Raw genomic sequence first — 16,748 nt, forward strand, 5'->3', positions numbered from 1 at the left:
TAAATGGAGTCAGATAAAGAATATTATAATCAAATCCATTCTTCCAGCTGAAACACTGAATGCGTGCGGCCTTCACCGCGGTTCGCTACCGATCCTTGGAGCGAATTCATGCGGTCTTACAATACTAAATGAGGCAAGGGTGTAGAGTTACATTCAAGCTATTTTGAGGCATGGAGACATTTTTTAGAGGAAAAAACATTTAATTATTTAATTTTGGTGATCAAAGATGAGTTTCAAGGGATAATATTTTTGACTATTATTGACTAAACAACCCAGCATTTTTTTGAGTTAAAACAGTGTTTGAAAAACTAAAATAACATAAAGAACAAAAATACAGCAATACGTAGTATATATAGAATGTAAATAATATAGTGTGTTCCACATGTGAATTTCATAATTGTGGTTGAAAATATAAAAATATCTTCATTTTACTGTCATTAAAATATATTCTGAGGAGTCAATTTGGACAAGCTTTATTTTTTATATTTTTATTTTATTTTTATATAAATATTTATTTGTTGTCAACTAATTTTGTTGGAGGGCTCTTCATATTTTAGAAGTGCACAGTATTTTCTTTAACAGGCATATTTTAAAACCGTTTTTACAGTTATATTTTGACCTGTCTGCTGCATTTGATGTAACGGTTAATGATAGCTGTCAAAAGCTAGTAAAGGACTTATGTATTCTGTTAAGTGTTCATTTCGTAAACAAAATCTATGACGAAAAATTTTGTCGACGACCATTTTTTCCATGATGCTAATGTTGTGCTAAAGCTGCACTCTAGCCTTGGTTGGACGTGGAAATATCCCAGATCCCAGATCTTGCCCTTGAGCAAGGCACCTAACCCCCAATCGCTCCCCGGGTGCCACAGCAAAAATGCCCACATTGTGTGTGTGTGTGTTCACTACTCACTGCTCCTAATGTGTGTGCACTAACTTGGATGGGTTAAATACAGATGACAAATCTTGAGTGTGGTTTACCATAATTGGCCTTCACTTCACAAATTAAGACCTTCAGACTTTGGTGAGTTCCAGGCAATCAGGCAACACAGCATATTGTGTTTTTGCGTTTTGTGTTATGGCAAAAACAGAATAAAAACAAATCAACTAAAACAAAAAAAAAATGCTTTAAAAACAGCTGACGAAAAGCAAAAACGAAGGTATTATTACATAAACTTAATGTCTAAAGTTAAAGTTTGTTTTTACGTTTATTTTGGTAGCAGGACTTGTTGCCGACATCTTGAAGTGACGTCAATTGATTCGTGTCCCTGAAGTTGGGGTTGATCGATGTACCCCGAGTTCACAGGTCAAATGTCCGACTTTGAGTGGCGCTCCAGACCTCTTCCAAGCCTCTACGAGTTTTTATGTATGCGGTTGCCAGATGTGAAGATTTGTAATCCCCCATTCAGAGCTTCTTTGTTGAAATGATACTTTTTCTGCCCTGTGTTTTACCTAATATTTGCAATCTGCCGAAGTGCTGCTGATGATCTGAAAACACAGAAAAACAAGTAAGCTGGAGTTCAGTGAACTCCATTTGAGATATTCTGTGTTCTGTCACGAGCAGCTTTGCTGTGTGTGCGGCTAAATCTGCGATCAAACCTTCTCAGTGATGAACTGCAATAAATCCAAACATGGATCTCAACTATGTTACGGATTTCAGTTGCTGAATAAATGCTGTTTTAATAGAAAAACATTAATGTAATTTGGAAATTATTGTAATTATATGAGGAATTTCAACATTCACCAGAGAAGTTTCTTGTTTTACCATTTTTCATAATGTACAGTAGAGAGTGTGTTAATTAATATAAATAATAGCCTGTAATAAATCAGGAAACTAGATGTGGTAATAAACCAACTATATGAGTTGACATTCTCTAGATTTGTGCTCAATTGGTGAAAGTAAAATAATTGTGATTAAATGTTATACATTTCTCAAGTGACAACAATTGTTGTGATAATAGTTTTGCGCAAAATAATTGTGGTTATCAATATAACCATTATGCAGTTTTCATTGACTAAAACTAGACTAAAATTCCAAGACATTTAGTAGACTAAAACCTGACTAAACAACAACAGAACAAGGTTGACTAAATATGATAAAAACTAAAAAAAAATTTTTTAATTTTTTTTATTTAAAATATGACTAAATGTAAAAATAGTTGACCAAATGAACACTAAGGGACAGATTTACTAACAGCTTGCGTCAGCGCAAACCCTCTTTTGGCGTTAAACAACTGTCAGTATTTACTAAAGACACGCAGTGAAAAAATGTAGGAGTTTCCCTTTCAGAAGCAAAGATTATGAGAGGAGAGTATTTAAATGAATCATGCAAGGTGATTTACTAAGGTTTGCGCTAGTCAAGTACTGGCAGTTGCGCTATTATTTACCACCCCAAAAAGCATGTCTTATGCTGCCTTCGCGTGCTATCTGAAATTTCCTAATTCCTACTTTAGAAGTCGTGATTATGAATGTTGCATTCAAGTGCTTTGTTGTCGGAATGAACAGGAATCATGGTGGACAGCAGGTCAGTCTATTTATTGGGAAAATCTTATTAAAACCAACATGCACTGCACTGACAACAATATAAACATTCCAGATAGTCCGCTTTCTGCGATTCTGTAATTTCAGTCAAATGCAGTCTATTTTCACTGTGTATCAAACATACAATACGCTTCAAATGATTACTCGTACATGTAAATATGCACTACATTAATGTCAAAATCACACCTGTCCCAATAGTAGTTCTCTCCACTGCCATGTTTAAAGTTTGCACTCATCTCGGGAATTGGGGTATCAAAATGATTTCCGATCTTCCCAGTGGTAAACATGTGCAATTTTTACCTCGGAAACTCGTATTTACGATCATTCCGATAGCACGTGAAGGCAGCATTAAACCGGAAGCTAACGGGTAGATTGCGTTGGTCATTATGGAAATGATCCGGCTGTGTGTGTTCTTTAATTTGTGCGTCGTCAGTAGATCACGGCAGAACTTTCCACTCTCATCTGCGCTTTTTTGGAATTGCGCTATCACGCTAATTTGCCCTGTTTAGTCAATCGGGCCCTAATGCTGTTGTAATTTTTCTGCATTTCTAGAATTTTTCAAATACATTTAGAAATAATGTATATGCATGTCTAATGAGTGATCAGAGACTTGAGATTCACAGCTCTGTGTAAATGGCTCAAAAATGTTTCTAGGTGCCCATGAAGCACACGAAGCAAAACAACTGCCATTGAGATGAATGGGAATGTTAACAAATAGATGTCTAACTGTCTAACTAAAGCAATGTAAAGTACTTATGAAAACAGTATTAAAATAACAAACTTGAAAATGCACAACAGCAACCTTGCAGGTGACAAAGTGAATATGTGTAAAGATAGATATTTATATTCTTGTATTTGGCTTACAGCAGTAGCCTTTAAACTACTTTGCTAAATGAAGAACGAATGATGCACTGTGTTCTGGCGTTTGACGTAACAGTAGAGCAGATGCTATTCCTCTCACAGACCTGGATTTGTAACAAAGAGTGATTGCTGTGTGCATTAGCCGCTGTTTCCTGATCGCTGTCCGGATATTGGAGTCATTTGGGGAAAACAAGCAGCCAAGCCGATTTCTCATCCTTCTTCTCTTCCATCATCATCTTCATCCTCCATCACTAGAGAAGCAGGAAGGAGAGAAATGTCAGGGATGCCGTGGCCAGGGCAGGCGTTCTTCCAAATGCCAAGCATTTTCCTCATTCACTCTCAAGGGCGTTCGCACTGACAGCGATCAAATCTCTGGAGGCCTTCGAGTCTTTGCTGTTAGTTTCTTGTTGACTGCTCAACTTTCTAGTCGACTGCGTGCTTTCCCATTGGTAGTCGCAGCATCACCCACTGCTCATTTGCATGAAGTTGTTTCTCATGTTGCTGGAAATCGACGTCTCTCATTGAAAATGATTGACTGCAGGTTGCTTTGAGGCTACAAATCGCTGTCATACCTTCAGGACAAGAAGTGCAAAATGCAGTGGAAGGAAAAGAGATGGTGGAATTTGAAAAAAAGAAAGTGATAGATTATTCGAGTGGTGCAGGGGCTTATTTTTGTGGGCCAACACGAAAGTCAGCATCACCCTGGTTCCCTTGACAAAAACACAATAGGATTTTTCCATTGGCTTTTAGATTATTGCAGAAGGTCTGTGACTAACAAAAGCTTGTTATTAGCATCTTGACAATCTTCACAAATGAACAACTTAGCATAAATACAACCGACAGAAGTCAAAAACTAAATGTAAGCTATAAATTAACTACACTACAGTCGCATGACTTCACCGTCACTAAGCTTCTGACAACTCTTGACTTTCAGTCTTTTGAGTTATAATAGTTTGCAACAGCTTGATTATAAACACAACATGGCTGTGAAAATGGGCTAGTGAGTAGAAGAGTTTACCCGTTCGGCTGATGACGTTTAATGTCCCCGTCAACCTCTGTAGTCCAATTTAGCCAATTGTCAGCAAACGATTTACAAGACAAGTAAATTCTTTAAAAGAAAGAAGAGGGTATCACTGATTTATTTTATATCCTAGAATAAAACTTGAAAATATCTTAATTATCAGTTTTTATATTTATAGGTCTTTTATTTAATGTTGAATTAATATTAATACATATGTGATTTAATACAGGGTTTTTGTTCTACATTTTATTGCATTTTTAAAGCCAAACTGTTTAAAGTGCTCAATTAAAATTCTTGGATTACATCTAAATAATAAAAATTCTCGATCATGCAATTACTTTTTGTTTCCTAAAACGCTCCAGGTTTTTCAGTCCACTCCTGTCATGTGGTTCTTTTTTCAATTTAAACCAGGTTTCGATTTAAAAACATATTATTAATCAATATCAACATCTTCCAATTAGAAACACAATGAAATCAAACCAGTGACTATTAAGGCATCATAAAAGTTGTCCATTGCAATGTCATTTTAGTATTATTTATATTCTATAATAGTATTTATTAATATTTTGAATTTATTTGTATATTTTTGTTTTCTTTTTTAATTTTAGTTTTAATTTTTTATTCTATAGCTTTACGTCTATATAGCTATATTTTTTCAGTTTTAGATTTAGTAATTTTAGTACTTAAACTCATTTATTAAACAAATAAATCATTTTAAAGTTAATCTAATTTGATTTAATTTCAGGAACAGACTGAAGTCAAGTTTGAATATATGGACTTATGACGCTTTTAAGGTGTGTTTTTGTCCTTTTTGGAGTTTTATAACCATAGCCATTATTATAGTTTAATTTTTCTATTTAAAGCACTGTTTTTTGTAAAATATTTGCATGGACATTCTTGAGAATTTCTCATTTTGTGCTTCACAGAAGAAAGAATGTCATATAGGTTTGGAACAACTTTAGGTTTTGAGTGAAGTATTTGTTTCCAGAGCCCTCACTCACATTCCTCAGTGGTTTGATGTGTTTCCTGTAATAACCGTATCTGGTATCTCATGGTGTTTGAACACTCTGAGGTGATACACTGAAAAGAAATGCCGGGAGATAAACCTGAGCTAATGATCGGATCTTTCGCTAGGGAAAGCAAGAGCTTATATCTGCTGCATTGATTTCAAATACCTCTCTTGTGTTCTTTGGGAAAACAAAGCTGCACAACAACATCATTTATTAATATCACGATTACTGCAAAGCCTCTTTAATTACCCTCAAGTGTCTTTGGGCGGGCAGAGGGGCAGTACAGGTATTGATCTATAAGGAGACCTGGGATGAAACTGAGAGAAGAAGATAGGGTAACACTTTACAATAAGGTTGTATTAGTTAATGCATTAGTTAATATGAACTAACCATGAACAACACCTCTGTTCAGCATTAGTTAATCTTTGTTAACGTTAGTTAATAAAAATACAGCTGTTCATGGTTTTGTTCATGTTAGTTCACAGTGCATTAACTATGATTGTCATATGTTAACAAGATTTTAATAAAGCATTAGTAAATGTTGAAATTAACATTAACAAAGATAAATAAATGCTTTATAAGTGCAGTTCATTATTAGTTCATGTTAACTAATGAAACCTTATTGTGAAGTGTTACCGAAGATAGTGATGAAACAGAAAGAGAGTGAGATAAAGAGAAATGGAGCCGGTTTGCTGTTGTGACAAGTTAATCCCACAGTAAGAGCTTCACAAATAGAAATATTTTACTCAGAGTCGGACTGGCAAAAGAAGAGACAATGAATGATATAAATGAGTGACAAGCAGAGGGAGCATGGGAAAAAGATAAAGAGCAGATCAACGAGTGGGAGGATGAATGGATGAGATGAGATGAGGAGATTTGCTAGGGAGACTGTCAGAGCGATGCAGAAGAAATGTACTACATTTGTTACACAGGCCTGAACTAAAGCTGCAGCATGTCTCTGTTTTTTGGGGACAATTCAGTTTCTCATCCAATACTAAGAAATGAAGCGATTGATGTATTACATTTACAGTAAAAGCGGGACTACGTGCCTTGCCATCTAAATTGAATCTTTTAATTTCAGTGTCATGTGGTGGACTGAAATAAGGAGGAAAACGCCTCTCTCTCTCTCTCTCTCTCTCTCTCTCTCTCTTTTTATCCAGTGTTTTTTAATCCAGTTTCTATAGTTAAAGGCATTTGGAATGCCATTTATTCTATGTATTTAAAGCTGCAGTCTGTAACTTTTTATTTGGTTAAAAATGATCCAAAATCAATTTTTGAACATACATAACCAGTGTTAGTACATAACAAGTGTTCAACACTATCTCCTTACCTTAACTCGATTCACGACGGTAAACTTGTAATAATGTGTTATAATTTGAGTGGCACTATAGCTTTCCTTGGGAAATTCAAGCATGTAATTCAAGCATACGTCACGTCTGTATACAGAAAGAAGGAGTCCGGCTTGTAGGCTATATCACATGTGAGGATGCTTCAGGTGGCAGATCATTATAGCCTTTTCTCACAGTAGCAGGAATAATACAATTTATCATTTTGATAGCAGATTGTAATGCAGAAAGGTCAAATGACAATCATCAGTGACAACTGGAGATTCACCGTAGTCAAAAGCAAAAGATTAGACTGTACAGAAATCTACAGGTAACGCTAATATACACTAAATACACATAGTCACGCAATGCTGATGTTGTTAACATTGACAATTTGAGAACAAAGTATAGCAATAATAATAATTTGCACGGTTTGATGTGAAATGAGCTAAGCGATCATTAGATTTTATCACCGTTGGTAGCGTGATTTATTGTAATGGTTTTTTTTCTCCGTTGGTCAAAGCAAAAGTGGCAGATATACTTAAAAATACCAGAAATTACAACTTTTGAGGCAGCAACTTTCTAAAGGCTGGTTGGAAATCATGAGATCATTTTTATTTTCTGGTATTTTCTAATCGTTTCATCCTTTTTTTTTGTCAGATATTTACATTTTTATTAATAGTCACTATTTACATTTTCAAAACGACATATTGTCCTTGTAATATCATGTTTTTTTTTTATGTTTAAATATTTCGCGACTTTATATTTTTGAAGGGGGCCCTTGCAAGGAAATCATCATATTGGGGTCATATTTGGAAAAAAGAGTATTATTATTTTAGTTTTATTAATATACTATTATAGTATCTATTAATATTTTGAATTTAATTTTTTTATTTAGTTTAAGTAGTATATTTATTATGTTTATTTGTCATTGGTATTATTTATTATATCTTTTTTGTCATTTTAGTACTCCAACTTATACTTATGTCAGGTAGTTCCCTAGGAAACATTTGAAAACATAATAGAAAAATTGTTTAAGTTATTTAAGTTGAATAAGAGCTTTTATATATATGTTGCGTCTTGATCTTTAACAGCTTTAGTTTTATTAAACAATAGCAACAATGCTATAGGCTTTTGATGGTCTTATGCTCTAATTTAGCTATTTTAGAGAAGGATTTTTTTTACTTGTGCTCTTTTTGTATTCTCTTTTTAAGGTGGGCATGACTATTTAAGATGTGTTTGTCTATTGGTGTGTAATTGACTTTCCATTTATCTCATCAAAACCTTCTCTATTGTTCCACAAATTTGACCTGACCACACCATTCTACCATATTCGACCTCTGGATGTCCAGACTGCCTCGTCTCCGGCCTCATCACTACCCACCTTTACCTCCCACCCTGCTCTGCCACCACCGGCCCACCCACCTTCTCCTGTTTCTGCCCCGTCTTTTCCACAGGTGGGGGATCAGATCCTGGAGGTGAATGGACGGAGTTTCCTCGGCATCCCGCACGATGAGGCTGTACGAGTGCTGAAGTCTTCACACCATCTGATGATGACGGTGAAGGATGTCGGGCGTCTGCCTCATGCCCGCACCGTAGTGGGCGAGACCAAGTGGATCGCAAGCTCACAGATCACAGATAGTTCTGCCAGCAGCAGTGTCACAGGGTGAGTGTGAAGGAGTGATGGGAATGTGAGTAAATAAGGAAAGAGTCATGTGAATAGATGGGAAAGCTTTTAGTTAACTTATTAGTTTCTAAATAAAGATCATCGAAGGTTAGCAGCAAAGACATTAGCTAATAAAGTGAGATTGAGTACATAAAGTATATTTGTGGTATTTAAACATAATTATTGTGTAATATTCTGAGTTGGCATTCCACTGTTTTTTATTCGTTTTGAGGAATACTGAATCTGTTTTTGCGCAGGTGAGATGAGTAAATGCAAGCTCACATTTAGTCTAGAACTACAATAACCATCATGTTTACACAGAGCACACAACATCTCTGAATGTACTCCCGATATCTCTCAATGTGGACAGGAGAGCTGTCAGTCAATAAATGGGAAAATTAAGTTACTCACATTACTTATTTGAAGAAAGTTACAGATATTTTGTTGTAAATTGAAAAGTAATGTGTTACTTTACTAGTTACTTGTAAAAACGAATCTGATTACTTAACTCGTGTTACTTTACTTGTAATGTGTTACCCCCCAACACTAGTGTTATTTCTGTCTGTCAATATCAGCTCTCTCTGTTTGAATAAGAGCTGTCAGTTTATTTTATGTGCAATAATTTTCACAATAAGTAAGAAACTACATCTGGGCCTGTATTTATGAAAAATCTTAGTGCAGTGGTTCCCAATGGGGTCCCCTTCAGGGGGCACCAGCATTCGCTGCGGGGTCAAACATGGATACAAATAACCTTTTCATAGGTGTAGTTTCTAGGAATGCTCCTAATGATCGGCCACTTTTCCGAGAATGTTGATAATTACTTCCTTTGATCCTATACGTGGTCTCTCAGCTTGCCGATCACATTTGTATGACGCAAAAGCTTGCTCACACCAGCTGTGAGAGGTGCTGCAAAAATGAAAAGGTCAGTAGCTGCTGCATACAATAATAACGCAGTGAAAAGGTGTGTATAGTTCAAACTGCTTTATTTAAAAAAAATCCAGAATTCTTCCACTCACTTCTGAACCCTTTCCCTCACACAGTAGCATGTTCTCCTCATTAGATCTTCAGGTGAAGGGTTGCCAGTTGTAGAGATGCACCGATCTACCGACCATCAATCAGAACCGGCCAGTTCCGTTTTTTGTTTTATTTCGCCCGATCTCTGTCCCGGACACAAAATTCATTGCAATCATTTCCCCAGATGTAATCTGTGTGGACGTTAACAGAGGACAGAGACGGGAACGCTGAAGATGGATGCAAAGAGAAGAGCAGATAAAATAGTGTACCCGGCAGAGCAAGCTCACTGTTGCGATTCTTGGAATATTGGAAGAAAATTCTGCACATTAAATTGGGCTGGGAGGGTTTTATGAATACATTTCTGAAGGGAACTGACTTACTTCACAAAAGTTTTAATAACATTTTCTTTTAATCTTACTTCCGTGTGATGCCTATTAAAATAGTGTTTATATATAAGCGCATCGCTGGTGCTACTTTGTTTACAGAGGTAACCAAGGAAACGCTATATTGCTCCTGTTCCATAAGCGCCACCTTCTGGTAGAGAGTGAATTAGCATGTTTTTTTTGGTCCTCAGGTTTTCTTATATGTAAGGAGGGGGGGCTTCATGGACAAAAGTTTGGGGACTACTGTCTTAGTGCAAAGAGTTGCTGCTTATGACAAAATTCTAACAATTTGTTTTAGAAATGTGGGCATATCCTCTTAAAATTAAAGAAAAGATCCTAGTAAAGAAACAAGTAATTCAGAAAGCATTAAGGTCCAAAATTGTTAGGAGTGCGGATGAGGACTTTTAAGAGACATGCCATAACGGCAGAAATGGAAGTAATCACTACATTAACTACATTAACATTTTTGGCAACTGGAAAAATGCAACTATGCAGCAGTGACTTGATTTGGGTCTGTATGGTAAAACAGTAAACATTACGCCTTTAATTTCAAAGTAAAGGCTTAGAATAGACCCTATACTTAAAAGCCCTATTTTTTCCCTCTTGGACAACCAACCAATCACAGTCTTCAAAAGACGTGTCATACCTTGCAACGGGGTCAGCCCCGCCTCCTCACTAAGATGAACGTTTTTGTCTTTTCCTTGCTCAGAGTTGCTCTTAGACTGGTCCCGAATCACTCTTAAGCTAAGACTCCTACGTAAAAATTTTAAAGATAAATTAGGAGCTTTCTGAGATAATTCTTAGAAGCATTAAGAATATGGGCCCTGGTATCTATATTTTTAGTCACACTATCGATTAGGGTCCACCTCTCAATATTAACTACGACTTTTTCCTCAATAAACTCTTATTTACTGCTTATTATTAGTTAGTAAGGTAGTTGTTAAGTTTAGGTACTGGGTAGGATTAAGGGATGTAGAATATAGTCATTGGCAATAAGATATTAATATGTGCTTTATAAGTACTAATAAACAGCCAATATCCTAGTAATATGCGTAAGGAATAATTGATGATGGGCTATTGAATTATTAGAAAAATAATGCACACCTGAGGTGGTAATGCGGTCAAGACCTGTCTGGAACTACTTTAGCTGTGCGTTTCCCTGAAAATAATTGCACAACTTAGAATGTTCGCCAACCAATTGCTAATTGGCAATTGTTAATTTCTATTTCTAATGTGTTAAGCAGAAAATATTAATGTTATTTTTGACAGCCCTAATATATATGTATGTTTGCATGTATATATAATTAAACATTTTGGCTGGAATTATTTATTGTATTGTTTAAATTATCCTATATTTCAACAAATAAATAAGTTAGACATGTTGAAAGCATGCCAAAAGGCTGAAAAATATTGATATATGAATTTGGGTTGTGCTAAAACTAGTTTGTCAGACTGCACTGCTGGTCTACTAGTGTGTTATTGTGTTAAAAACTAAATTATAAAAATTAAATCATCCAAGGTCTCTACCTGGATTCACAAGGTCTTGGCATGTCATTTACAGACAGATTTGATGGTCTCCAACATCCTCCAGGGATCCTCCATGTGAAGCTACCAAATGCTGCAGTACCGTAACCGACAAGCCTGAGGAAATTATATTTTTTAATACAGGTTCATGAGTTATCTTTGGCCTATTATGCATTTCTAGAAGTGTTTGCATGTCTTGTAATTAAGCAATATGCAAACTAATACTGACAAATGGCTGCTGATTTGTTCATTTGTTCTGAAATATAGCACAAATCACATCTTGGTGGCGTGACTTAATAATGTACTGTACAGTTCAGCCAAAGTAATTCAATTAGGACTGAGGTGAAGCTTCCAGGCTTAGTTTAATTTATTGTATGAAGAGCAGATTACACTGAGTTTTAATTATTTTGTTCTGAATATCAGCATCTTTCCACTCGCCCTTAGAGGACTTGTAAACTGTAAAGAATCTGTTCATGGGATTATTCCAGACACTGCTGGTCTTTCACGACCTGTTTGGAGAATATGAACCTCTGTGTGTGTGTGCGCGTGTGAGCGCGCAGCACACTATCAGGGTCATAAAGCAGCTCAGGTGTGTCTTGTGCCAGCTCTCTGGACCTTTTCTTTAATGGAGGTTAGCTGATGAAGTGAGCCGGGTGCTCTGCTCTCATGCCAGGGGAAAAATGCAAGGTGGCATTTTATAGAAAGGCTTATTATCAAGCTTCTGATGGTCTGGGGTGCAAACTCAAGTCAAAGCCAAGGACAGAACTGGCACAGGGAAGTGTTTGCACCTATCATTGTTACAGACCAAATTGACTATTTGATAAATTGCCATCCTTGATATGACTGCAGAGTGAACATGAAACTAGCACGGCTATGTTTAAAAAGGGTTTTCTGGCACAATGGTCAATTAAACAGTTTAGTGTTTATATAACCATATTTGATCTGACAATACAGTGATTGACCATTTAGCTTCGTTATATAATATAATATAATGCTCACCAAGGCTGCATTTATTTAATAAAAAATACAGTAAAAGAATGAATATTGTGAATACTATTACAATTTAAACAAACTGTTTTCTATATTTGAATACACTTTAAAATGTAATTTATTCATTTTCAGCATCATTACTCCAGTCTTCAGTGTCACATGAATATGCTGTTTTGCTGCTCAAGAAACATTTGTTATTATTATTATTTTCAACGTTAAAAAAAGTTGTGCTGCTTAATATTTTTGTGGAAACCATGATACATTTATTGTTCAGGATCCTTTGATGTTTAGATAGATATTTCAAAAGCCTCAAACTTCAATCTCCCTTAGATCTGAGAAAAGCATATAAATCTAAAACCAGAAACTAGATCAGTTTCATACATGGCAGGTGTGTCAGCGTCTCTGTATAATTCTACATCTATTTGTGGAGTCATGAAAAGGTTGTAGAGCATGTATCTGGTATTGATTTCTTCATATTTACTTCTCTCTCACAGCCTCTCTCTGGACCAGGGAGCATCAGCATCAGGAAAGGTGAGTACTTTATTTCTATATTTGAACAGGATGTTCTCCCCTGTTTGGTTTCATCTGTGTTAAAAGAGTGAGCGAAATCGTGAAGGTGATTTTTTTAAGTGGTCTTGGCAAATCCTGGTGGGCTTCAGACTATTTAAATATATTTACACTGTGTATTGTCATTATAGAGCTGTCTTGCTCAAGGAAATCCATAAGGGTCATTCCTACTATGTCATACATTTCATATCCCCATCATATTTTGTCTTAATAAGGCATGTTAAATGGTTCAAAATGTTTAATTAATTTTTTCTAAATTAATTTAATCACTTGACAAATAATAAATTACATTAGATATTAAAGGGTAACTAAACCCCTGCTCAGAGCTTAACTCCACCCACTGGCAATTTTCAAAAAATGCTGGAAAAGTGGGCAGAGCCCGGCGGACACAGAGGGGACGAACCGAGGGCGCGGCTGAGCGGAGGGTGTGCACCTAAGACCCGCAGTAACGGGTTGATTGACAGCTGTCTGACTCGCGAGTCGCAAAGATGGAGAATGACTGGAGTGACGCCAGCTTTGCAACAGAGCGGTCATTTCTCCTACCTTCACCTGAAGTGGAGGAGGGTGGATTGTCTGTAGACATAAACCCGGAGCCTTATCAATGCGAGCCGCTGCTCAAACTGCGTTAACTCCCGATGCCGACGATGCCAGTGAAGCAGCCGCGCAAGAGAACTGACCTAATCTATCTGCGTCCGCAGCAACCACTTGCGTGTCAGGGTTTGAAAGTGTGTCTCATGTATGAAAATTATCTGTACGTTACACATGACGGGCGGCAATAATATCGCAAGAAAAGCCTGACGTGTACTGACAACTGCATTATTTAACCGTATTTCCTTCAATACAATGTTAAAGCAAGTGTCAAGTGAGTTTCATTCATAATGTTTACTTCATGTAACATGACAGTTCATACTGGAGTAAAGCCGTTCTCATCGTGTGATTGGGGGAAACATTTCTGAGGGCGTGGTGAGCTCGCGCTAGGGGCGCGGATAGTGAGCCGTTGGAGGTACCATCCTACGTCACGATGTACCACAACGTCCAATAGGAAAATTCAACTGCAGTAGCCACCGTTCAACCTTAAGAGGGCAGCACTTTGGCGGTTTTACACCATATTTTATAGAATTAAAACACTTTATACTCAAATGTCAAAACATTTACTCGAATCAATGAACAGCATTAATAAAGCCCCATTATTACAGATCATTAACTAAAAAAAGTTGGTTTAGGGTTTAGTTACCCTTTAAAGCAGCACTAGGTAGGTTTTGCTCTCGGGGTCCCCCTACAGTTGGGAAACAGTATTGTCCTCTACTACGGTCGTAAACTGTCATCCTACATCAGTGGATGCTTCGCACGCACATTTGTTGACATGACAACTATGATAGCCCTGAACACTGCAGGAGGAGTTCACATGTCTATGGAGTTCACATTCAGGTGTTCTGCTTGCGTCGCGTGTGAAATGTCTTCATCCCAGGTACAGTGGCATATGTTTCAGCATTTCATATGAATATAATTTCATGGGTTTTATTTTTTTCAAACGCCAAATGATCGCCATGCTCACGTTTACAAGCCAGCGTCATTATAGTAGCCTAGTCTATTGGTTACTGTTTTACAGAATCTATATGATACTTCAATTCAATGTTTGAGTGGTAGGTAATAACCATACATCTTCAATATTATAATATCAAGCTACCCTAGATGAATCTGCAAATTTGAAAAATCGATTTGCATTATAGCTTGAGGCACGACAAATAAACCAATATCACAGACATGTTAGGTATCCTAAAATATGATTTTTTACGTCTTACGTATTTACTTGCAAGAATGTAGCCCCTCCTCCTCCAGCTCACGTCAACGAGCAAACGCTGGCCCAATGTTGATCCTCGTCCTGCCTTTAATCCCATCACTCTCGTTTCCTCTTTTTGCTTTCCTCCGACAAAACCTTTGCTTTCTTATTTTTCTGTGCTGCTTCGGCCATGACTAAAACATTCGGCAAACAAATGATAGTTTGGCTCGCACGTCCGAATTTAAGGAAGTGGGGGTGGTGGTGGAAGTGACGTATATGCCGTAAAGCAGTCGAATTTTGTAGTCCTTTTTTTTCTCGGGTTACTACCCGAAACCCGAAGTTTAAAAGTACGATTAAAAACGATACAGACCCCGTCAGGCTATGGCAGACGTGTCATTCAACCTATTGTAAGTCGATGTATCATCACAAGAGGTTTGAAAATATATTATAAAGGTTGAAAAGTTACCTAGTACTGCTTTAAATATTAATTCATATTTAAATATGTTAATACATTATATTACATGTAATACATCATATTTCATATTAAAGCCCGGACTCTTTTTCATTTTGCATACCTACTGACAAAAACTAAGAAATTATTGAAATTAAACTATAAGATATTTATAACAAAACAATTGATGTATAGTTTGTCGAGATTGAATAAAGACCACTTTGCATTTCGCATTGCATTTCTGAGCGCTCTGACACACACAGGTTGAGGATCCAAATGCAGTCGTTTATTAGGTTAATCCAGAATCGTAGTCCAAAATACAGACGAATGGTCAAAACCACAGGGCAAACAAACCAAACAATAATAGGGCAGAAGTCAGGGAAATCCAGGAAAACAGGCAGAACCATTACATGGGGAAACCAGAGAGAGTGCTCAGAAATGCAGTGTGACAAATACAAGACTTCGCAATAACTGAGTGAATACACAGGGCTTATGCTGCGTTCCAAGCAGGTTTTTGAGCTACCTGGTCTCACAGAATTCCGTGAAATGGCCCCTTAACTCAAAATCCGTGGCAGTTTCACGGAATCGCCGAAAAATTCCGTGATGGGTCCACGGAAGTGATTCCTATGCAAGTCAATGACAGTAAAACGTAGACATGATTTAATGAATATTTATAGGCTACTTTTATATTTTGGAGCAACTAACTCCACTCCTACCCTAAACCTACTAGGGATGCGCGGTATACCGGTACTGAAAAAATACCGGTATATATTTTATTTCAAACGGTACGATATCATGATTTTGCTCATTTCGGTATATGCTGCTGTTCCGAAGTTCACCGCTAGGTGGCAGCGCGCTACCCAAACTGACGTGAAACCGGCAAATGTGGCAACAGAACAAGATGAATACAGCAGTTGAATCTCACTCAACACGCACAAAACTCATTAAAAAAAGAGAGGAGTAGACGTGAAACTTGGAATTACTTAACTTATAAAACTGCTGAAGAACCATCAAACCTTGCCAAGCATCGGTCACTTAATTCCTGACTTGTAAGACATTATGAGATCGACAGGTGAGTGCATAATTCTAACGATCTAATTTAGACATTTTTCTTTTAACACTGATTAACGCACATACATAAGATCGTATCGTTTAAATATAATGAAATCTCCAGCGTTCCTTTCAACCAGTGACGTTACTTTAGACCTAATATTTGCACGCATACTATTGCACTGTTTACATCCGCGAAAGACATACCCAACTCTGTTTATGTGACTACTCACTAAAGATTGACATTTTTGACATAATTTTGTGTGTATTTGACTGAGGAAAAACAATTTAATTTGGAATGCGCAAGCTCTTTAGGCCTGAGCTCTTTAGGCCTGTGTGTGTGTGTTTGTTGTTGGCATGAGCGCAAAGAAAGCTCTCTCTCAAAGAGCTCTCATCCCATATGTATTACGAAATGCTATAAAATCGCTTGCATGTTCAAATTGGCGAGGTTTAAAAAGACGTGGGCAGTGATTTCCGTCAGCTGTCCCGCAACGGAAGCGAAAGTGTTGAATCTGAGCGTGCAGACTGCTTTTATAGTCCATGCATGATGTCTTTTGAAGCCAGAA

General features: G+C 37.0%; 1 protein-coding gene across 1 annotated transcript in view; it reads left to right on the forward strand.

The window, feature by feature from the left end:
• whrna (whirlin a) overlaps positions 1–16,748 on the forward strand; it is a 166,656-nt gene that overhangs the window by 106,321 nt on the left and 43,587 nt on the right. Inside the window, exons 5-6 of the mRNA XM_079835334.1 lie at positions 8,215–8,423; positions 12,829–12,865. Coding sequence (XP_079691460.1) covers positions 8,215–8,423; positions 12,829–12,865 — 246 coding nt within the window. The remainder of the gene's footprint in view (positions 1–8,214; positions 8,424–12,828; positions 12,866–16,748) is intronic.

Source organism: Gobio gobio, assembly GCF_949357685.1.
Source record: "Gobio gobio genome assembly, chromosome: 14".
Taxonomy (NCBI): domain Eukaryota; kingdom Metazoa; phylum Chordata; class Actinopteri; order Cypriniformes; family Gobionidae; genus Gobio; species Gobio gobio.